Consider the following 15,669-nt stretch of genomic DNA (forward strand, 5'->3'; position numbering starts at 1 on the left):
CTCCCTCCTTGGGTTCGATAATTTGCTAGAATGGCTCTTGGAACTCAGGGAAACACTTATTTACATTTAAGAGTTTATTATAAAAGCGTGTGATTAAGGATACAGATAAACATCCAGATGGAAGAGATGCATGGGGTGGGGTGCAGGGAAGGGTTCAAACTTCCACGCCCTCTCCAGGCACATCACTCTCCCAGCACCTCCTCATGTTCAGCAACCTGGAAGTTCACCAAACCCTGTACTTTGGGATTTTTATGGAGGCTTCATCATTCGGGCATGGTCCATCATTAATTCCACTTCTACCTCCTCTTCCCTTCCTGTAGGATGGAGAATGGGACTGAAAGTTCCAAGCTTCTAATCATGGCTTGGTCTTTCTGATGATCAGCCTCATCTAGGAGCCATTCAAGAGCCCACTAAGAGTCACTTCTTAAGACCAGAAGACACGACTATTTAGGAAAATCCAAGGGATTTAGGAGCTCTGTGTCAGAACTAGAATCAAAGACCTAATATTAGAAAAAAGATGCTCTCAGGGCTCTTATCACTTAGAAAATTGCAAGCGTTTTAGGAGCTCTGTGCCAGGAACTGGGAATAGAGACCTATATATATTTCACAGACATACTTTTATTCTGCTTATTAGAAATATTGCAAATGTGCTTATCCTACCATAACGATGGATACATGTCATTATACATTTGTCCAAGTCCATAGAATGTACAACACCAGGAGTGAACCCTAATGTAAACTATGGATTTGGGGTGATTATGATGTGCCAGTGTAAGCTATGTACCATTCTGGTTGGATATGTTTATGATGGGGGAGGCAAGTCCTATTTTAGAAAAACAAATAAAAAAATTTACTTATCCACAGTGTAAAGACTGCCGTATATAACCCCAAATTGCCCACACCTTATTTTCCTCTCCTCTAGCTGCAGTGAGTTTCTTACTCTCTCCTGATACCTTTCCTTCAAGGCCAGATATTTTCCTCTGTCAATCAATCACTAACTCACTCATCAAGTATTTACATGGGCTGGCACTGAGCTGGACGCCTGCATACCCTGGCAGATAACACAGCTGGAGTCCCTTGTCCGTATGGAGCTTACAGTCCTCTTTGGGGCTATACCCAATCACTCAGGCTCCCACCACACTCTTCTCAATTCCTAAAAATTATATTGATCTTGTCAGTTGTTTGAGTATATTCTGAGGACTCGTTTTTGTAAGGGTCACTTCTTTTTTTGAAGGGATCTTTCATGCCTATTAAAAATATATAAGTATTATAAATAAAAAAAAATAAAGTCCTTCTTTGTCTTCTACCATCCAGATATGACTATCATATATCTTCTTAGATTTTTTTTGTCTGTTATATGTGGTATACATTTTTTCAATGAAAAACCTTTTATTTGTGGAAAGTGACTACGTTGGTGTTGGAACAGATTGAATCAGTGAGGATCACAGAGGAAAAAATATAATGAAAAATATAATTTAAAAATTCCTCTGAAATATCTTTTTCACTTATATATTTAGAAAAAAAACAGTTCGTTCAACTTTGATTAAATTTGGATCAGGTAGTTTCTTTGATCTTGTTCAAAATATTTATGTTATAAGTGACTTTACCAACATGTTATATTACTTTTCCAGTAATCTGCCCTTAGTCTGAGATGGTATTAACTCCCTCTGGGTTTTAGAAATCCAGGATTTCCCATGTTGGCAGAAAATATGATATTAAAAACATCTGTTCTAGTGTTCTGAAGTTATAAATTTGAGATATGATTAGGCTAATAAGCAGATTTATAAAAAGATCAAAATCAACTTAATGCATGACATTTAAAAAAAACTTAGTGAAAAACAAACTTCTGCTTGGCAAGTATTTGTTTTAAAACCCAGGGCTAATTGTTTACATCAAAGGTCATTCTAACACTTTCTCTAGGGCAGAACTTTATGAAAGGTGGGGTTACCCTGGACACCAGCCAAAGCATTTAGTTTCTGAGGAACCCAAAGGCCCTGATGTAAAGCAGTTTCCATCCATGTGACATAGGAGGGTGAGATATTCAGGATTCTCATTATAATTAGCTCAGCCCTTGTTCTGTTGCAATTCATTTTTAATTATAGTTGTGAACAAGGCATTTTGAGAGATGCTATTTAATAAATTGTATCCATGAAATATTTTAATACTATAGAAAGACTTAAGGGTATAAGAGGTATGCACATTTTATCTGCCTGTTCTATTAAATTATAGTTTTTTAAATGTAATCTCACTTTCTCTGTAGAGCAGGGGTTCTTAACCTTTTCTGTGCCTGGATCCCTTTGGCAATCTGCTGAAGCCTATGGATCTCTTCTCAGAATAATTTTTTTAACAATTTTTTTTTCAATTACAGTTGGAATACAATATTATATTAGTTTCAGGTCTATAACATGGCAATTAGACATTTATATATTGTACAAAGTGATCACCCCAATAAATCTAGTACCCATCTGACAACACAGTTATTACAGTATTATTGACTATATTCCTTAAGCTGTACTTTACATGCCCATGCCTGTTTTGTAACTACCAATTTGTACTTTAATCCCTTCCCCTTTTTCATCCATCCGCTCAACCCTCTTCCATCTGACAACCACCAAAATGTTCTCTGTATCTATGAGTTTCTTTCTATTTTGCTCATTTGTTTATTTTGTTCTTTAGATTCCACAGGTAAGTGAAATCATATGGCATATGTCTGTCTTTGTCTGACTTACTCCACTCAACACAATACCCTCTAAGTCCATCCATGTTATTGCAGAGGGCAAGATTTCATTCTTTTTTATGTCTGAGTAATATTCCATTGTATATATGTACCACTTCTTTATCCATTCATCTATCGATAGACACCCAGTTTCCCTCCATATCTTGGCTATTGTAAATAATGCTGCAAGGAAATACGGATACCCACATACCTTCGAAGTAGTGTTTTGGGTTTGTTCAGGTGAATACCCAGAAGTGGGATTACTGGGTCCTTCTTTGTCTCTTGTTATAGCCTTTCTTTTAAAGTCTGTTTTGTCTGGTATAAGTATTACTACCCTAGCTTTTTTTGTCATCATTTTCATTTTCATGAAATATCTTTTTCCATCCTTTTACTTTCAGTCTGTGAGTATCTTTTAATCTGAAGTGAGTTTCTTGTAGGCAGCATATGTAAAAGTCTTATTTCTTATCCATTCAGCCATCCTATCTTTTGATTGGAGCATTTAATTCATTTACTTTTAAAATAATTGTTGATGGGTACATTTTATTATTCATATTTCTAATCTTTTTCTTCTTCTTCTTAAAGAAATCCCTCTAACATTTTTTATAATACTGGTTTGGTATTGATGAACTCCTTTAGCTTTTTCTTGTCTGGAAAGGTCTTTATCTGTCCTTTGATTCTGAATGATAGCTTTGCAGGGTAGAGTAATCTTGGTTGTAGGAACTTGCTTTTCATCACTTCGATCATCTCCTGCCTATCCCTTTTGGCCTTCAAAGTTTCTGTTGAGTAATTACCTGACCGTCTTATGGGAGCACTCTCGTAGGTAACTAGATGCTTTTCTCTTGCTGCTTTTAACATTCTCTCTTTGTCTTTAACCTTTGGCATTTAAATTACAATGTGTCTTTGTGTGAGCCTGTTTGGGTTCATCTTGTTTGGAACTCTGCACTTCCTGGACTTGTATGTTTATTTCCTTCATCAGGTTAGGGAAGTTTTCTGTCATTATTTCTTCAAATATGTTCTCAATTTCTTGCTCTCTCTCTTCTCCTTCTCCTATGATATGAATGTTGGTTTACTGACGTTGTCCCGGAGGCCCTTAAATTATCCTCATTTTTTTGGATTCCTGTTTCTTGTTGCTATTCTTATTGGGTGTTTTCTGCTACCTTATCTTCTAAATTGCTGTTTTGGTCCTCTGCTTCATTTAATCTACTGTTGATTCCCTCTAATGTGTTCTTCATTTCTGACTGGTTCTTTTTTATGTTTTCTGTCTTTTTGTTAACGTTATCACTGAGTTCATCTTCTCTTCCCCTAAGTTTATTTAGCATCCTTATAAAAAGTGTTTTGAACTTTACATCTAATCGATTACTTGTCTCCATTTTGTTTAGTTCTTTCTCTGGAACTTTATTCTTTCATTTGAGACATGTTTCTTTGTCTTCCCATTTCAGCTGCCTCCCTTTATTTGTTCCTATGTATTAAGTAGGGCTAGGGCTCCTACGTTTCCTGGTCTTAGTAGCATGGCCTTATGTAGTAGGTGCCCTTTGAGGCCCAGTGGCACAGTCTTCCCTGGTAACCTGAGCCAGGTGCACCAGGTATGTCCCTTTTATGGGTTTTGTGTGCCCTCCTGTTGTGGTTGAATCTTGATTGCTATTTGCATGTCAGTGGGAGGGATTGACCCTCAGGCTGATTGGTTGTGAGGATTGGCCACTGAGGGGCTGACCCTATGGAGTAGGGTTCTCTTTAGCAGGGCTCTGGTGCCTGCCTAGTCTGCCCTTTGGGTGCATCATCTTTGATGCAGTCCCCAGGTGGTACTCTGCCTTGTCTGCAGCTGGCCACTGGCATGCTGGCCCAGGGCTTCCTGGGAGGGGACCCACCACAGGCCAAGTTCTGCTGCAGCCTGCACCCTTTCTGGAGTCACCTGGCAAGAGTCACCAAGCAGTCTGCAGGTGGCTGCCACCTGTGCCGGGTTTGGGGCTCCTCAGCAAGAGGTACAAGGCATACCGAGGCCAGGTGCTGCTTGTTTGAGTTTTGCAAACCTTTGAGAGATTTTAAGAAAGTCCACAGCATGAACAAAGACAGGCCGTTTGTATGGAAAAGCCATTGGAAGCAACTTGATAGACCTACAAGTTAGGTGGGGCAGTGTCTCAGGGAATCACTAATGTTAGCCAGGTTGATGGGAACTCAGATATGGTGACACTTGCATCTGCGTGCTGGGAGGTGTGAGGGTTCAACAAAGGAACAGTGACCTCTGCCAGCACTTCTGTCTAGGAGAAAACTGCCCCTCCAGCCCTTGCCCGTATGTCCCTTGCACCTTTTGAGCTGCTGACCCAGCGCTGGAGCTCAGAGCGAGTGAGTTTGTTGGCAAGTGAGTTTGCACTTAGGCCCCTTAGAAATATCTGCACTCAGCCAGTCTCACTGGTTTTCACAGCCAGAAGTTGTGAGAATTTCTCTTTCTGGCACTGAAACTCGGGCTGGACAGCCCTGTGTGTGACTGGGACCCCTTGCTCTTTTGGGGGGACCTCTATAGCTGAGATATCCTTTCACATTCTGAACTGCTACACGCAGGTATGAGACCAGCCCCATTACACCTCACCCATCCTACCAGTCTTGAGGTGGCTTCTTCTGTATGTCTCCAGTTGTAGGACTTCTGTTCAACTATACTTTAGGAGACTCCCAATGATGGCTGTTCTGTAGTTTAGTAGTAATTTTGATTGTGGTTGTGAGAGGAGGACAGCACAGAGTTTACCTAATCCTCCATCTTGACTAGAAGCCCCAGAATAATTTTTTAACTTACAGAATAAAATATATAAGATTAAAAGGAAACCAGTCGAGCTGAAATGCAGTTATTAAAATAGTTTTGAATTGTGACATAGTAATACATGTGCTTTTATAGTACTATATTAAATAAGACCTAGTGGTGGATCTAATAACTGCCCTGATTTCGAAGTTGTAAGAGTAAACTGGTAATGTGATACAAAAATTATGTGATTTCTATGGTGACACAGTCACTGGTGTCATTGATAAAATTGTGGTTTGTCGCCTTCATTCATAAGTGAAGGAAGTTCTGTATTTCACTTAGAGTTTAGTGAAAATATTTGTTTTTGCCCTTCCTAGGTTGCAGATCCTCTGAATTCTGCCTTCGTAGACATTACTGTGAAGTCATTCTTTTACCAATTCTGTGTAAATTTGATGCAGATTCCCTACAAGGAGCCAAATGCCTCTATTGCTTGGATTTGCCTTGTCATAGCTCTGATAAACTGACTCTTGTTAAAGAGTTTCTTTCTCAATGTTTCTCGGAATCATGGGCTCATAGCAGGCACTGTTCCGGTTGGGGAAAACACTGAAATGTGCTCAAACTTGAATTCACTTTGGTATTTACATTTGCTTTATTCTTCACTTGGCTATTTTGGGGGGTAGTAAAATATACTTATCTCATTAAACCTAAATTTGCTCTTTGTTGATAATTAGCACAATGGGGACCAAATATGGGTAAGAGCTTCTTTAAGTGGGGCTTGACGATGCCAGGGCTGTTTCTGTACATCTGAGACTCTCACTTGATAAACTAGCAGCCTTAATGATTGGAAAATGTGTCCACAAAGAAAAGCATTTGTCTCAACCAAGTCAAAATAATAGACGTTTACTCTTGTTGGGAGATTTTCTATGGCTTTGACACTTTAAGGTCATTTTGGATATGCTTTGCTAGTCTGTCCTGCTAAAAAGAGACTGCAGGGAGATTCTGTCCATTGTAAGATCTACTCCAAAATTTTGCCATAGGATGAGCTTAGTGTCAGGTGGTGTGTGAGTCCTTTTGGTATGCCACCTCAGGACCAGATTTACCAAAGTCTAGGATAGACCAGGGCTTCATATGGTCATACCCCGCATAAGGGCTCCCTGCTGAGGTCCAGTGTAGCTCACACTTTACTCACCATGTTGTGTGCCCCAGTGAGGGGCTGCATCAGCCCAGGAGAAGTGGCCTTTTCTAATTCACAGACAGGCAGGCGTTGCCTGCTTTCCAAGCCATGAATCTGTGAGCCTGAGACTCATGAAAGGTTACTTTTTCTAACTTAGATAAGCACCATACCTACAAGAGGCAATCTTGGGCCACATATTCAGGGACCAGAATCGAACTAATCAAGGAACAGGAGAATTGGAACAGGAGCCAGAGCACTTTTAATTTGTCAGACCCTCAAATATCTCAAATGCTTAGTAGAATGTGAAGCAAGGAAAGTGGTAACCCTAATCAGAATGTCCATGATAAATTCAGGAAACATTTATTGAATATGCATCAGACATTGTTCTAGGTGCTGGGTTTATAAGAATAATTAATTCAGGTTCCTCGTTCTCATGAAGCCCACAATTTAGCATTTGTGCCTAAAATGATACTTAACACTATAGAACCATTAACTTAGCTTTTAACGTATTGCCAATGCTCTATATTCTCAGTAAGGTTAACTTAAAATTTTGGAGTTTTATCAGTATCTATCAAAATGATTTTGTATATTAGAATAAATAGAATATTAAAGAATATTCTGGGAGGGAAATATCAGTTAATTCATATTCTAAAACTTCAATAATTAAAGATACACAAAACCATTGCAAGCATAAACCTATTGATTAAAAAGTAATAATAGTTATTCTATCATTGGAGTAGGAAGGTACTAGAAATAGAACTTATTGTTTATAAGAATCTAATATGTGACAAATAGGAAGTATATTACAATAGGAAAAGAAAGGATTGTTTATTGTATAACCTGTTAAAATTTGAAAAATTAAGATTCATACATCAATGGATACGCTAAGTAAAATCAAAACTAAATATGCATAGGCAGAGCACAGAGGCTTCTTAGGGTAGTGAAAATACTTTGATATCATAGTGATGGATACATGTGTTTATATATTTGTCCAAACCCATAGAATGTACAACACCAAGAGTAAACCCTAATGTAATTGTGGACTTTGGATGATAATGATATGTCAATGTAGGTTAGTAAGGAATGTTGATAATGGGGGAGGCTGTGCATGTGTGGAAGCAGGAGATACATGAAAAATCTCTGTACCTTCCCCTGAGTTTTGCTGTGAATGTAAAAATCACTCTAAAAAAAATGGCTTTATTATTAAAACACCTAAATATAAAGCTTTAAACTATAGGAAAACCAGGAAAAAATAAATGTAGTTATTTGTTAAAACTTTGAAAGTACCAAGAGGAGGAGAGATGATCTTCTAAGCCTAGAAAAATAAAGAAATTATAAAGGAAAATATTGGCAGTTTTCAACTATTCTAATTAATGAAAGCATTATAAAGATTTAAAATGTCATTAAAATGAAAGGATAAATAGTACATCAGAAAATATATTTATAATAAATATGAAAAAATTATTATTTCACTAAGAGTGTTAAAACTCATAGGTATCTATCTGGACTAAAAATTTGAAAAAAATCACTCAGTAAAAGTATACATAATAAATACACAGTAGCATGTCTAATATCTTCTGGATCAAAAATTAAAACAAGTTATCAGTTCACCCTACTACTTAGCAGTAAAAACTACAATGCACAAAACTGGCAATCATTTACTAAAACTAGTATTTTTATATATTTACATTGTTACTTTAAATTTGTATATCCTTTTAGGAAAGGTTTCTCATGATGTATATCAAGTACTTAAAAAAAAAAAAAAACTTTTCTATTGATCCCAAAGAAATAATCTAAAGTATGGAAAAAGACAGATACATCAAGATAGTAGATCAATGTTAGTTGTCATAAAAATGATCACACAATTTATTATTCAAATCTGTTGCCTTTCAAGAGTGCAGGGAACGCTATTTATAGTTATGCCTGAATAACAAGTATACAACAGAGTCATTACTAGCAAATTAGGATGTATGGCCATCTATTTAAGGCAACCAAAACAAGACAATTTAAAAAAGAATTCGGAGTCTAAGAGTACCTAAGTACCCTATGAGGTATCCCTATGATGGCTTGTTACTCAGCTGCTCCTATGGAAAAAAGAAATGTATGGGCTAGAATGCTCTAAATAGGCTATAAAATCTTATATTATTAAAATTAAGTAAAATCAAGCATTTACAAAACAGGACATACTTTATGTTATTTTAAAGAGGTGTTCATGGTTTAAGTTTTCTCCATTATTTAATCTTCCCAATTTCCTATATTGCATCTTAGAATTTTTTTAAAAATATGCTTCATGGTACTTTAAATGAGAATCATTCATTTTTCAGTCTGATTCAGCCTACTTATTTTATGTACGAGATTACTGATACATAGAAATACATGGTTAAAGTCACATGCCTCTGCTAGACATAGATGGAGTAAGAGAGTAAGACTCATCTTCTCACTCCTAACAATGGCTCTTGACCACTTCACCAAGCTGCCTTGAAGATAGCAGCAGTATGTCTTACAGCTTGACATATGGTCTTATTTTTGATATTTAAAATAATGAGTACTTTGTTTCAAAAGTCAGGATAATTTTAGGTTGTTTTTCTTTTATTTTAAGCTTCGGTAAACAGGCTTATTAATTAGACTTATTTTTCTTTGGATCTCATAATTCTGTATGTGATGCTGATATCATTGCATATTTAGGGAGGCAAGAAGAAATCGATACAAAGCAAGATGTCCTCAAATTCAAAACACTTGACTTTGGAACATTACCTGTCCTATATGCTCATTTCCTCTGTTCTCTGCCATCACTGTTTCTCAGCATACAGTCAAGGAATTTGACTGGGTGTTTTTGAGTCAGAAAGTCCCAGATTCCCACAGATGACTCATTTTGAGTAAAGGTTAACTGTACTTCTGAATAGTTTTCTGCTTTAATTATTTGTCGATTGTGTAATGAGAGGTTACAGTAGGCTTACTAGGAGCTCATATAGAAAACTTAGACCTCTAATAAGATACAATATTTGTTGGGTCTGCATTCTTTCAGTCTGGGCCTCATATGTGAGAACAAAGTTAACTTGCATGTCCTTGGAGGCTGCACATGGTGATTATGGGGGTCAATTAACTTTTATTAATCAATGATGCCACCTGGTGGCCAGAAAGTGCATTTTGTGGTGCCCATACATGCTGCACCAATCTGTTTTTCTTTGCTAGAAATAAATTCAGTAGCATTTAAGGCATTTTTATTAGTGAAGTTTTGAAAAATGCTTAGTTTGGTTTGGCAGAAGCAGGAAAGTCATAAAATACAAGTCTAACATGGCAAATTGAATTGAATACTCTGATTCCTGTCCTCCCCCATCCCCTTTTTTTTTTTTTTTAATGAATCTCCTATAGGATACTAGATCCTAAATGGTATATAGTAAATAATTCCCTATGACCAATACAGCCCTTTCCTGGGTTTCACCTGAGTTCCAACAGTCACTGGGGCAGCTGATGGTTTCAGTGCTCCTCCCATCTGACTCAAGGGCTGGTTAATCATGTTCTTCTCATTCTGCAGTTAAGGCACTGAGTAATTCTTAAGGCATCATGGTCTTGTCTTCTTTGAAAAGATAAAATTTCTCAAAAATGTGTACTACAAGATGTCCTGAAAATATGGATGGATGGATGGACATGTTGGAAAGTTGAGTTTTGAAAGTTGAATTTTAAGTTTGTTTTTTTTTTTATTGGCAAGGAAAGTAACTCTAACTCCATTACCTCCTTGATGAATAGCATGATTTTGCAGTGTCTTATTGGTAGGCTTTCTGCTCAGCCTATTTGTGTATTTCCATCCACTCTGCTCCTGAGAGTGCAGGCTGGCAGGCAGCAGCTGAGCTTGAGTACAAGGAAAGGAAATGCAATTCCAGGTTATCGGGCTTGGCACAGTGGTTCTGAGGTCAGGATTTCCTAATACAGACATCTTCCAGTGAGCTCTCTTGGTTTAGAGAAATGTCTCAGTTTGCATGGGTAGATTTCCATATTAAAGAACAAGAATTGACAAAATGGAAACTTGCCATGATACTTAGGTGATATAATACTTAGATAAATCTGCTTTCTACACTTTTCATCTACCTAGAGGCTTTACAGAACATCACTTTTGATTAATGAGGTAGCCTAGACATTGAGAACATCTAAGAAGAGTTTTTTCCCCCGAGTCACTCTTACGGAAAAGTTAAATATTTAGACTTACCAAACATGGTTGGTATATGGAATACATTCAGAGTGGGGTTAGAGTGAGACTAGGTTAATTTTTCATTTCCAGATAAAGCTAAATGTAATGTATAATCAATGTATTTTGTTAATTTTTGTGGTTTTCTTATCTCTTTGGAAACATACTCTGTAACTTCTATGTTTGGATTACTTTAAGATCTAAATTGCTAGTGATGGTCTCTGGCAAGATAGGACATATGCTGCAGTCCATGGAAGCTTAATGTCGTCATATACAATATCTCACCATGGCTTTCTGCCAGTGCTGGATATTTATAATATGCTTGTCTAGACGCAACACAAGTTCTTGAATCACTCTCTCAAAGATGTAGTTTTAGCACTTAGGTGTGTATGTTTGTGTCATCTGTTAAGTTTGAAAAGCTGGCATTAACATCCAAGTTTCCCTTTGTGCCTTTCAGCATGACTTCATAAATCCATGGGATGAAATTATATACTTCATAATATTGCTATATGGAGATTTAGTCTGATAAAAATGCATTCAGTCTCTTAATATGCCTTTTTTCTTTTCATTTTCTCAACTCCCACTGGCATTAGGATTGGCTTCAGCCTTTATTACTTTTTATCTAAACTAAGACACAATCCTGTCTTAAAAATTGTTTTATTATTGTAAGTATTTCTTGACCCCTGTATGCACAGGCCCTGGTTAAGTCCTATGAGAGATAGAAAGATGAATCAGATGTGGATTCTGCCCACAAAGACATTTGTCTCAAATGAAAAAGAAATTGGTAGAAGGTATAAAGTGAGTAACTGTCGTGTAATGTGTTATTCAAAGGGAGAGACTATTTCTTTCAAATGCAAAGTTTGGTAGGAGAGGAATTTGAGATGAGCCTTGAAGAATATGAGAATTTTTATATGGAGAAACAGAGAAAGGATTCATTAAAAGGGAACATTAGAGACAAAGTATGGAGCCAGAGAACACATGGGAAGTGTTTAAGGAATTGTGCAGAGTCAAACTTTGGTAAGAACAAAGGGCCTGTGTTAGGCAGTAGCAAGAGAGAAAATCAGAAAGTCAATAGGGACCATGTCGTGGGGGACTTTAAATTCTAGGAAACAGCATTTGTTTTAATTTGATAGGTAATGGGAAGTTTTCATTTCTCAACAGAAAAGATAGTATTACCTTGAAATCCTATGATTCCTTGATGTTAAAGATTCATTAAACGTAACCTATTGCTTTAATACTTTTCCATGTTATAAGAACCACTACATACCACATTGCTCATTTACAGACTATCTTCATCTAGATAAGGTTTTTCAAATGCAGCCCTATGGACTTTTCAAGTCAGATAATTCTTTGCTGTAGGGCTGCCCTGTGCATTTGGAGGATGCTTTGCAGCATCCCTGACCTCTAACAACTAGATGCCAGTAGCCCCCACTCCCTTGACTTGTGACAATCAGAAATATCTTCAGATATTTCCAAATGACCCCTAGGGGGCAAATTGGCCCCCATTTGAGAATCACTGGTGTAGCATGTTGTTCCTCCAGTGTTTTGGACATTGTTAAATCTAAGAGTCCCTCAGGCATTCATTCTGGTAATGCTTGGAATTTTGTACTAGACGTGCATCTGATCTTGAGATTAAGGTATTTCATGTGTGTTCAAGTGAAAGAGCTGAACTGGGCATCTAGAGACCTGGATTCTAGTCCTGGCCCTGCCACAAATATGTTGTATGACTCAGTGAGACCCTGTACTCAGTAACCTGACTCTTCATTCTGAAATGACCAACGTGACCTCTAAAGGCTGTTTCCAGCTCAGATTCTATGCCCTGATTTCAGATTGATCTCAAGGTTTTATTCTTTTACATTTTTAGAAAGTCAGCAGAAATTGAACTACCATGTGTATTAACCAACAAGAGTGCCTAAAGTATTAAATAAGAAAGACAAATGTTTTTTTTCTTACCACTTTGTTATGCTAAATACTATAATTTTTCCCCCCTTTTCTAGATTATTTGAAAAATCTTTTAGAAGACTCTGGAGATTATAGAGACACTCAAGGTACATAACTTTTTTGGTCTCATATATTGCAGGAGTTTTTATATTATGTTTATTTGGGCCTAGAAAGTATAAATATAATGAAAGCCATATGCAAAACTGTTTTGTTCATTGGCCTTTTCTTAAATAACTGTATTTTGGGCAGTTTAGGCTAGGACTAGATAAAGTGGTACAGTGGTGCTGGATATAGATGAAATTATAGGGACAAGAGAAGCCCATGGTCAGCCGGCCGTGGGAGCCAGCCTCCTGAGAGAGTGGACCCAGCATGGTCTGGGTTCAGGAAGCTTCATCCTCCTGTGCTCAGTTGCCCTTGCTGGTGGTAGATTCACTTCTCTAGATGTCCATTGCCTTGAAAGGAGGGATCGAACCAGTTGATCTGCACGGTCCTTTCAAGCTTTAAAATCATGAGTCCATGAAATGACGACTAAAATTCAGGGATGACATCTAAAATAGCATATTCTGGGACTGTTTAATAATAGGCAGTAGCTCTACCACCCTCCACCCCTAAATCCTAAAGCTTTTCTTGCTGCCCACTTGGAATTCAAGCAGGCCAGAAAGCAAGGAATATGCCCACCTCTTGAATATTTGCCATGATGAGTGCCAGGTGCAGTAAATTCTGACGTAAGGTTGAGGTCTCCATAAGGAGACACTACTTTCCTTTAATAATGGTGATAATAATACATTTGTATTTAAAGAATGTAGGAACTTCCAGAGTTGGTACCAGAAATAGCATCTCTTTCTTGGTAGAGCATCTCTTGGTAAATTATAGTAGCTGGACTAAAAATCCTCAACCCCTTTCCAGAAATTGACCTTTTGTTAATGATTGCTGTCACTGCCACACCAGCCTCGTAGGGCATGTTCCCTCTTTAATACTCTACCAGTTTTGCTCAATGGGAATGTTGCTGTCATATTATATGGGATAACCTTCCTCGTGTGAGTTTCTAATTAGTATTGCAGGATATTTAGCATGTCTGGTTCCTAACCACTAAAGGCCAATGGACCTTCCCAGTCATATGACAACCAAAAATTAACGCAAGTGTCCCTTGGGGAGCACTACTGTTTTGAATTGAGAATAACTATAGCCCAAAAGGAGACAAAGTGCAGATGTTTTTTTCTTTTTTCTAAATGGCTAGTTACAAGGGTGATATGACTGGAGCATTGAAAAACACTTTGCTAAAGGCAAGAGGTTATTAAAAAGACTAAAATACAGATGAAGTGAAATAACCCAGCTTACAAAATAATGCATGTAATTTCCTAAGGTCTACTATGCTCATATGTGGCTTCCTTTCCTCTTAAGATCAGACTAAGAGAAGACAGCTGAGCCCTGACCCTCTTACATAGTCACTTGTAGATCTGAATTCCTCTCCCAGGATTCTTTCTCCCAAGGCAGTTTATCCTGGAATGGTCCTTCCCTGGGCACAATTCAGCTTCCAGGTATCCTTACAGCTATCCTTATCCTGTGAACTTTAACAGGATAATCTAATCTCAGCACGAAGCAACTCTGACATTCATATTATTGATACACATGATCTATGACATCTTTTTAGAGTCTTTCTTTGGCTCATTTGTTTTTCTGTTTTGTTTTTTTTTATGTACTGTTTTGGCCTGTTTTTCTTTGATTTTGCTCTTATTGAACCTCATCATCCAAAATTCTGCCTACTCAGTTAACTGAGCTCCTTTAGTGTCTGGTTGTTGTGAAGTAGTATTCCTGTCTCCTGGAATTGCTTCATATTACAATTCACTGATAATGACCAAATGCCCCTTCTGTTCCTACAAATTTTAGATGCCCTTGCTGTTGTTATAGAGGTAGCCAACCACGCCAATGACACCATGAAGCAAGGAGTAAGTATCTGATTTTAATCAGTGGTATACTACGGAACCTGGGAATACAGGCCTGGGAAAATATGCTCTGCATTCTCTTTCTGTAGGACAATTTTCAGAAACTTATGCAAATTCAGTACAGCTTAAATGGACACCATGAAATAGTGCAGCCTGGACGGGTAAGTGTTTTAGACTACCTTTTGCAAATTTAATATAATGCAGTTAGGCACAGTTTGTAGCTGTTTTTCATTTCAGTTATGAAAATAGGTTATTCGTTATTGTTACTCTTCATTGGCCCAGTCTGGATCAACTAAGTTCATTCTTTTCATTCAAAACATTCATGACTTAAGTTACTGTGACAAGAAGTCTAGCTCAATTTGAAGAGCATCAAGGGACCCCTACAGAGTATCTGATTAAATAGGATCATTTTATTGTGTAATACTAGCTGACCTCACACAGCTTTAAAGATAATTTCATTTAAAATCTTTCATGTAAGAGAGGATTATGAAGAGAGGGAGAAAATTGGTATTTTGATACTCCTCATAAAGCACAAAAGTAGCCTAGGGAATGAATTTAGGAAAATTACAAAATGCAATCATCAGGATGTTGGCAATGCCTCAGGATCAAGTACACGCTCAGGCAATTACATTTCAGACCACATAGTACCCCTGGGGCCACGATTGGATTTATGAAACTCTGTAGCCTTGTCCAGTTCCTAAATGACTTATAGGGGTTGAAAAGAAACCATGACTGTAAAAAGTCACAAGGAAATTATGCCTGCCCAGCCCCCATACAAAAAAAAAATTCTGGGGAAAAAGTTGAAAAGGAAATTATATGTATATGGTAGTTGTGTTATGATGGTAGGACTAAATGGGTGTGTGTTTGGATGAATCAGGTTTTTCTCAAAGAAGGGACTCTGATGAAGCTTTCCCGGAAAGTCATGCAGCCTCGAGTGTTTTTCCTGGTAAGTGGCCCTGTCGGTTCTGATGAGCCCAAGGCAAG

The 15,669-nt window shown here is 37.5% G+C and overlaps 1 protein-coding gene across 2 annotated transcripts in view; it reads left to right on the forward strand.

The window, feature by feature from the left end:
* FGD6 (FYVE, RhoGEF and PH domain containing 6) overlaps positions 1-15,669 on the forward strand; it is a 95,609-nt gene that overhangs the window by 61,533 nt on the left and 18,407 nt on the right. For both annotated transcript variants that reach the window (XM_039874098.1, XM_039874099.1), the window contains exons 9-12: positions 12,799-12,849; positions 14,630-14,688; positions 14,775-14,846; positions 15,563-15,631. In XM_039874098.1, coding sequence (XP_039730032.1) covers positions 12,799-12,849; positions 14,630-14,688; positions 14,775-14,846; positions 15,563-15,631 — 251 coding nt within the window. The remainder of the gene's footprint in view (positions 1-12,798; positions 12,850-14,629; positions 14,689-14,774; positions 14,847-15,562; positions 15,632-15,669) is intronic.

Source organism: Pteropus medius, unplaced genomic scaffold, assembly GCF_902729225.1.
Source record: "Pteropus medius unplaced genomic scaffold, Ma_sr-lr_union100, whole genome shotgun sequence".
NCBI lineage: Eukaryota > Metazoa > Chordata > Mammalia > Chiroptera > Pteropodidae > Pteropus > Pteropus medius.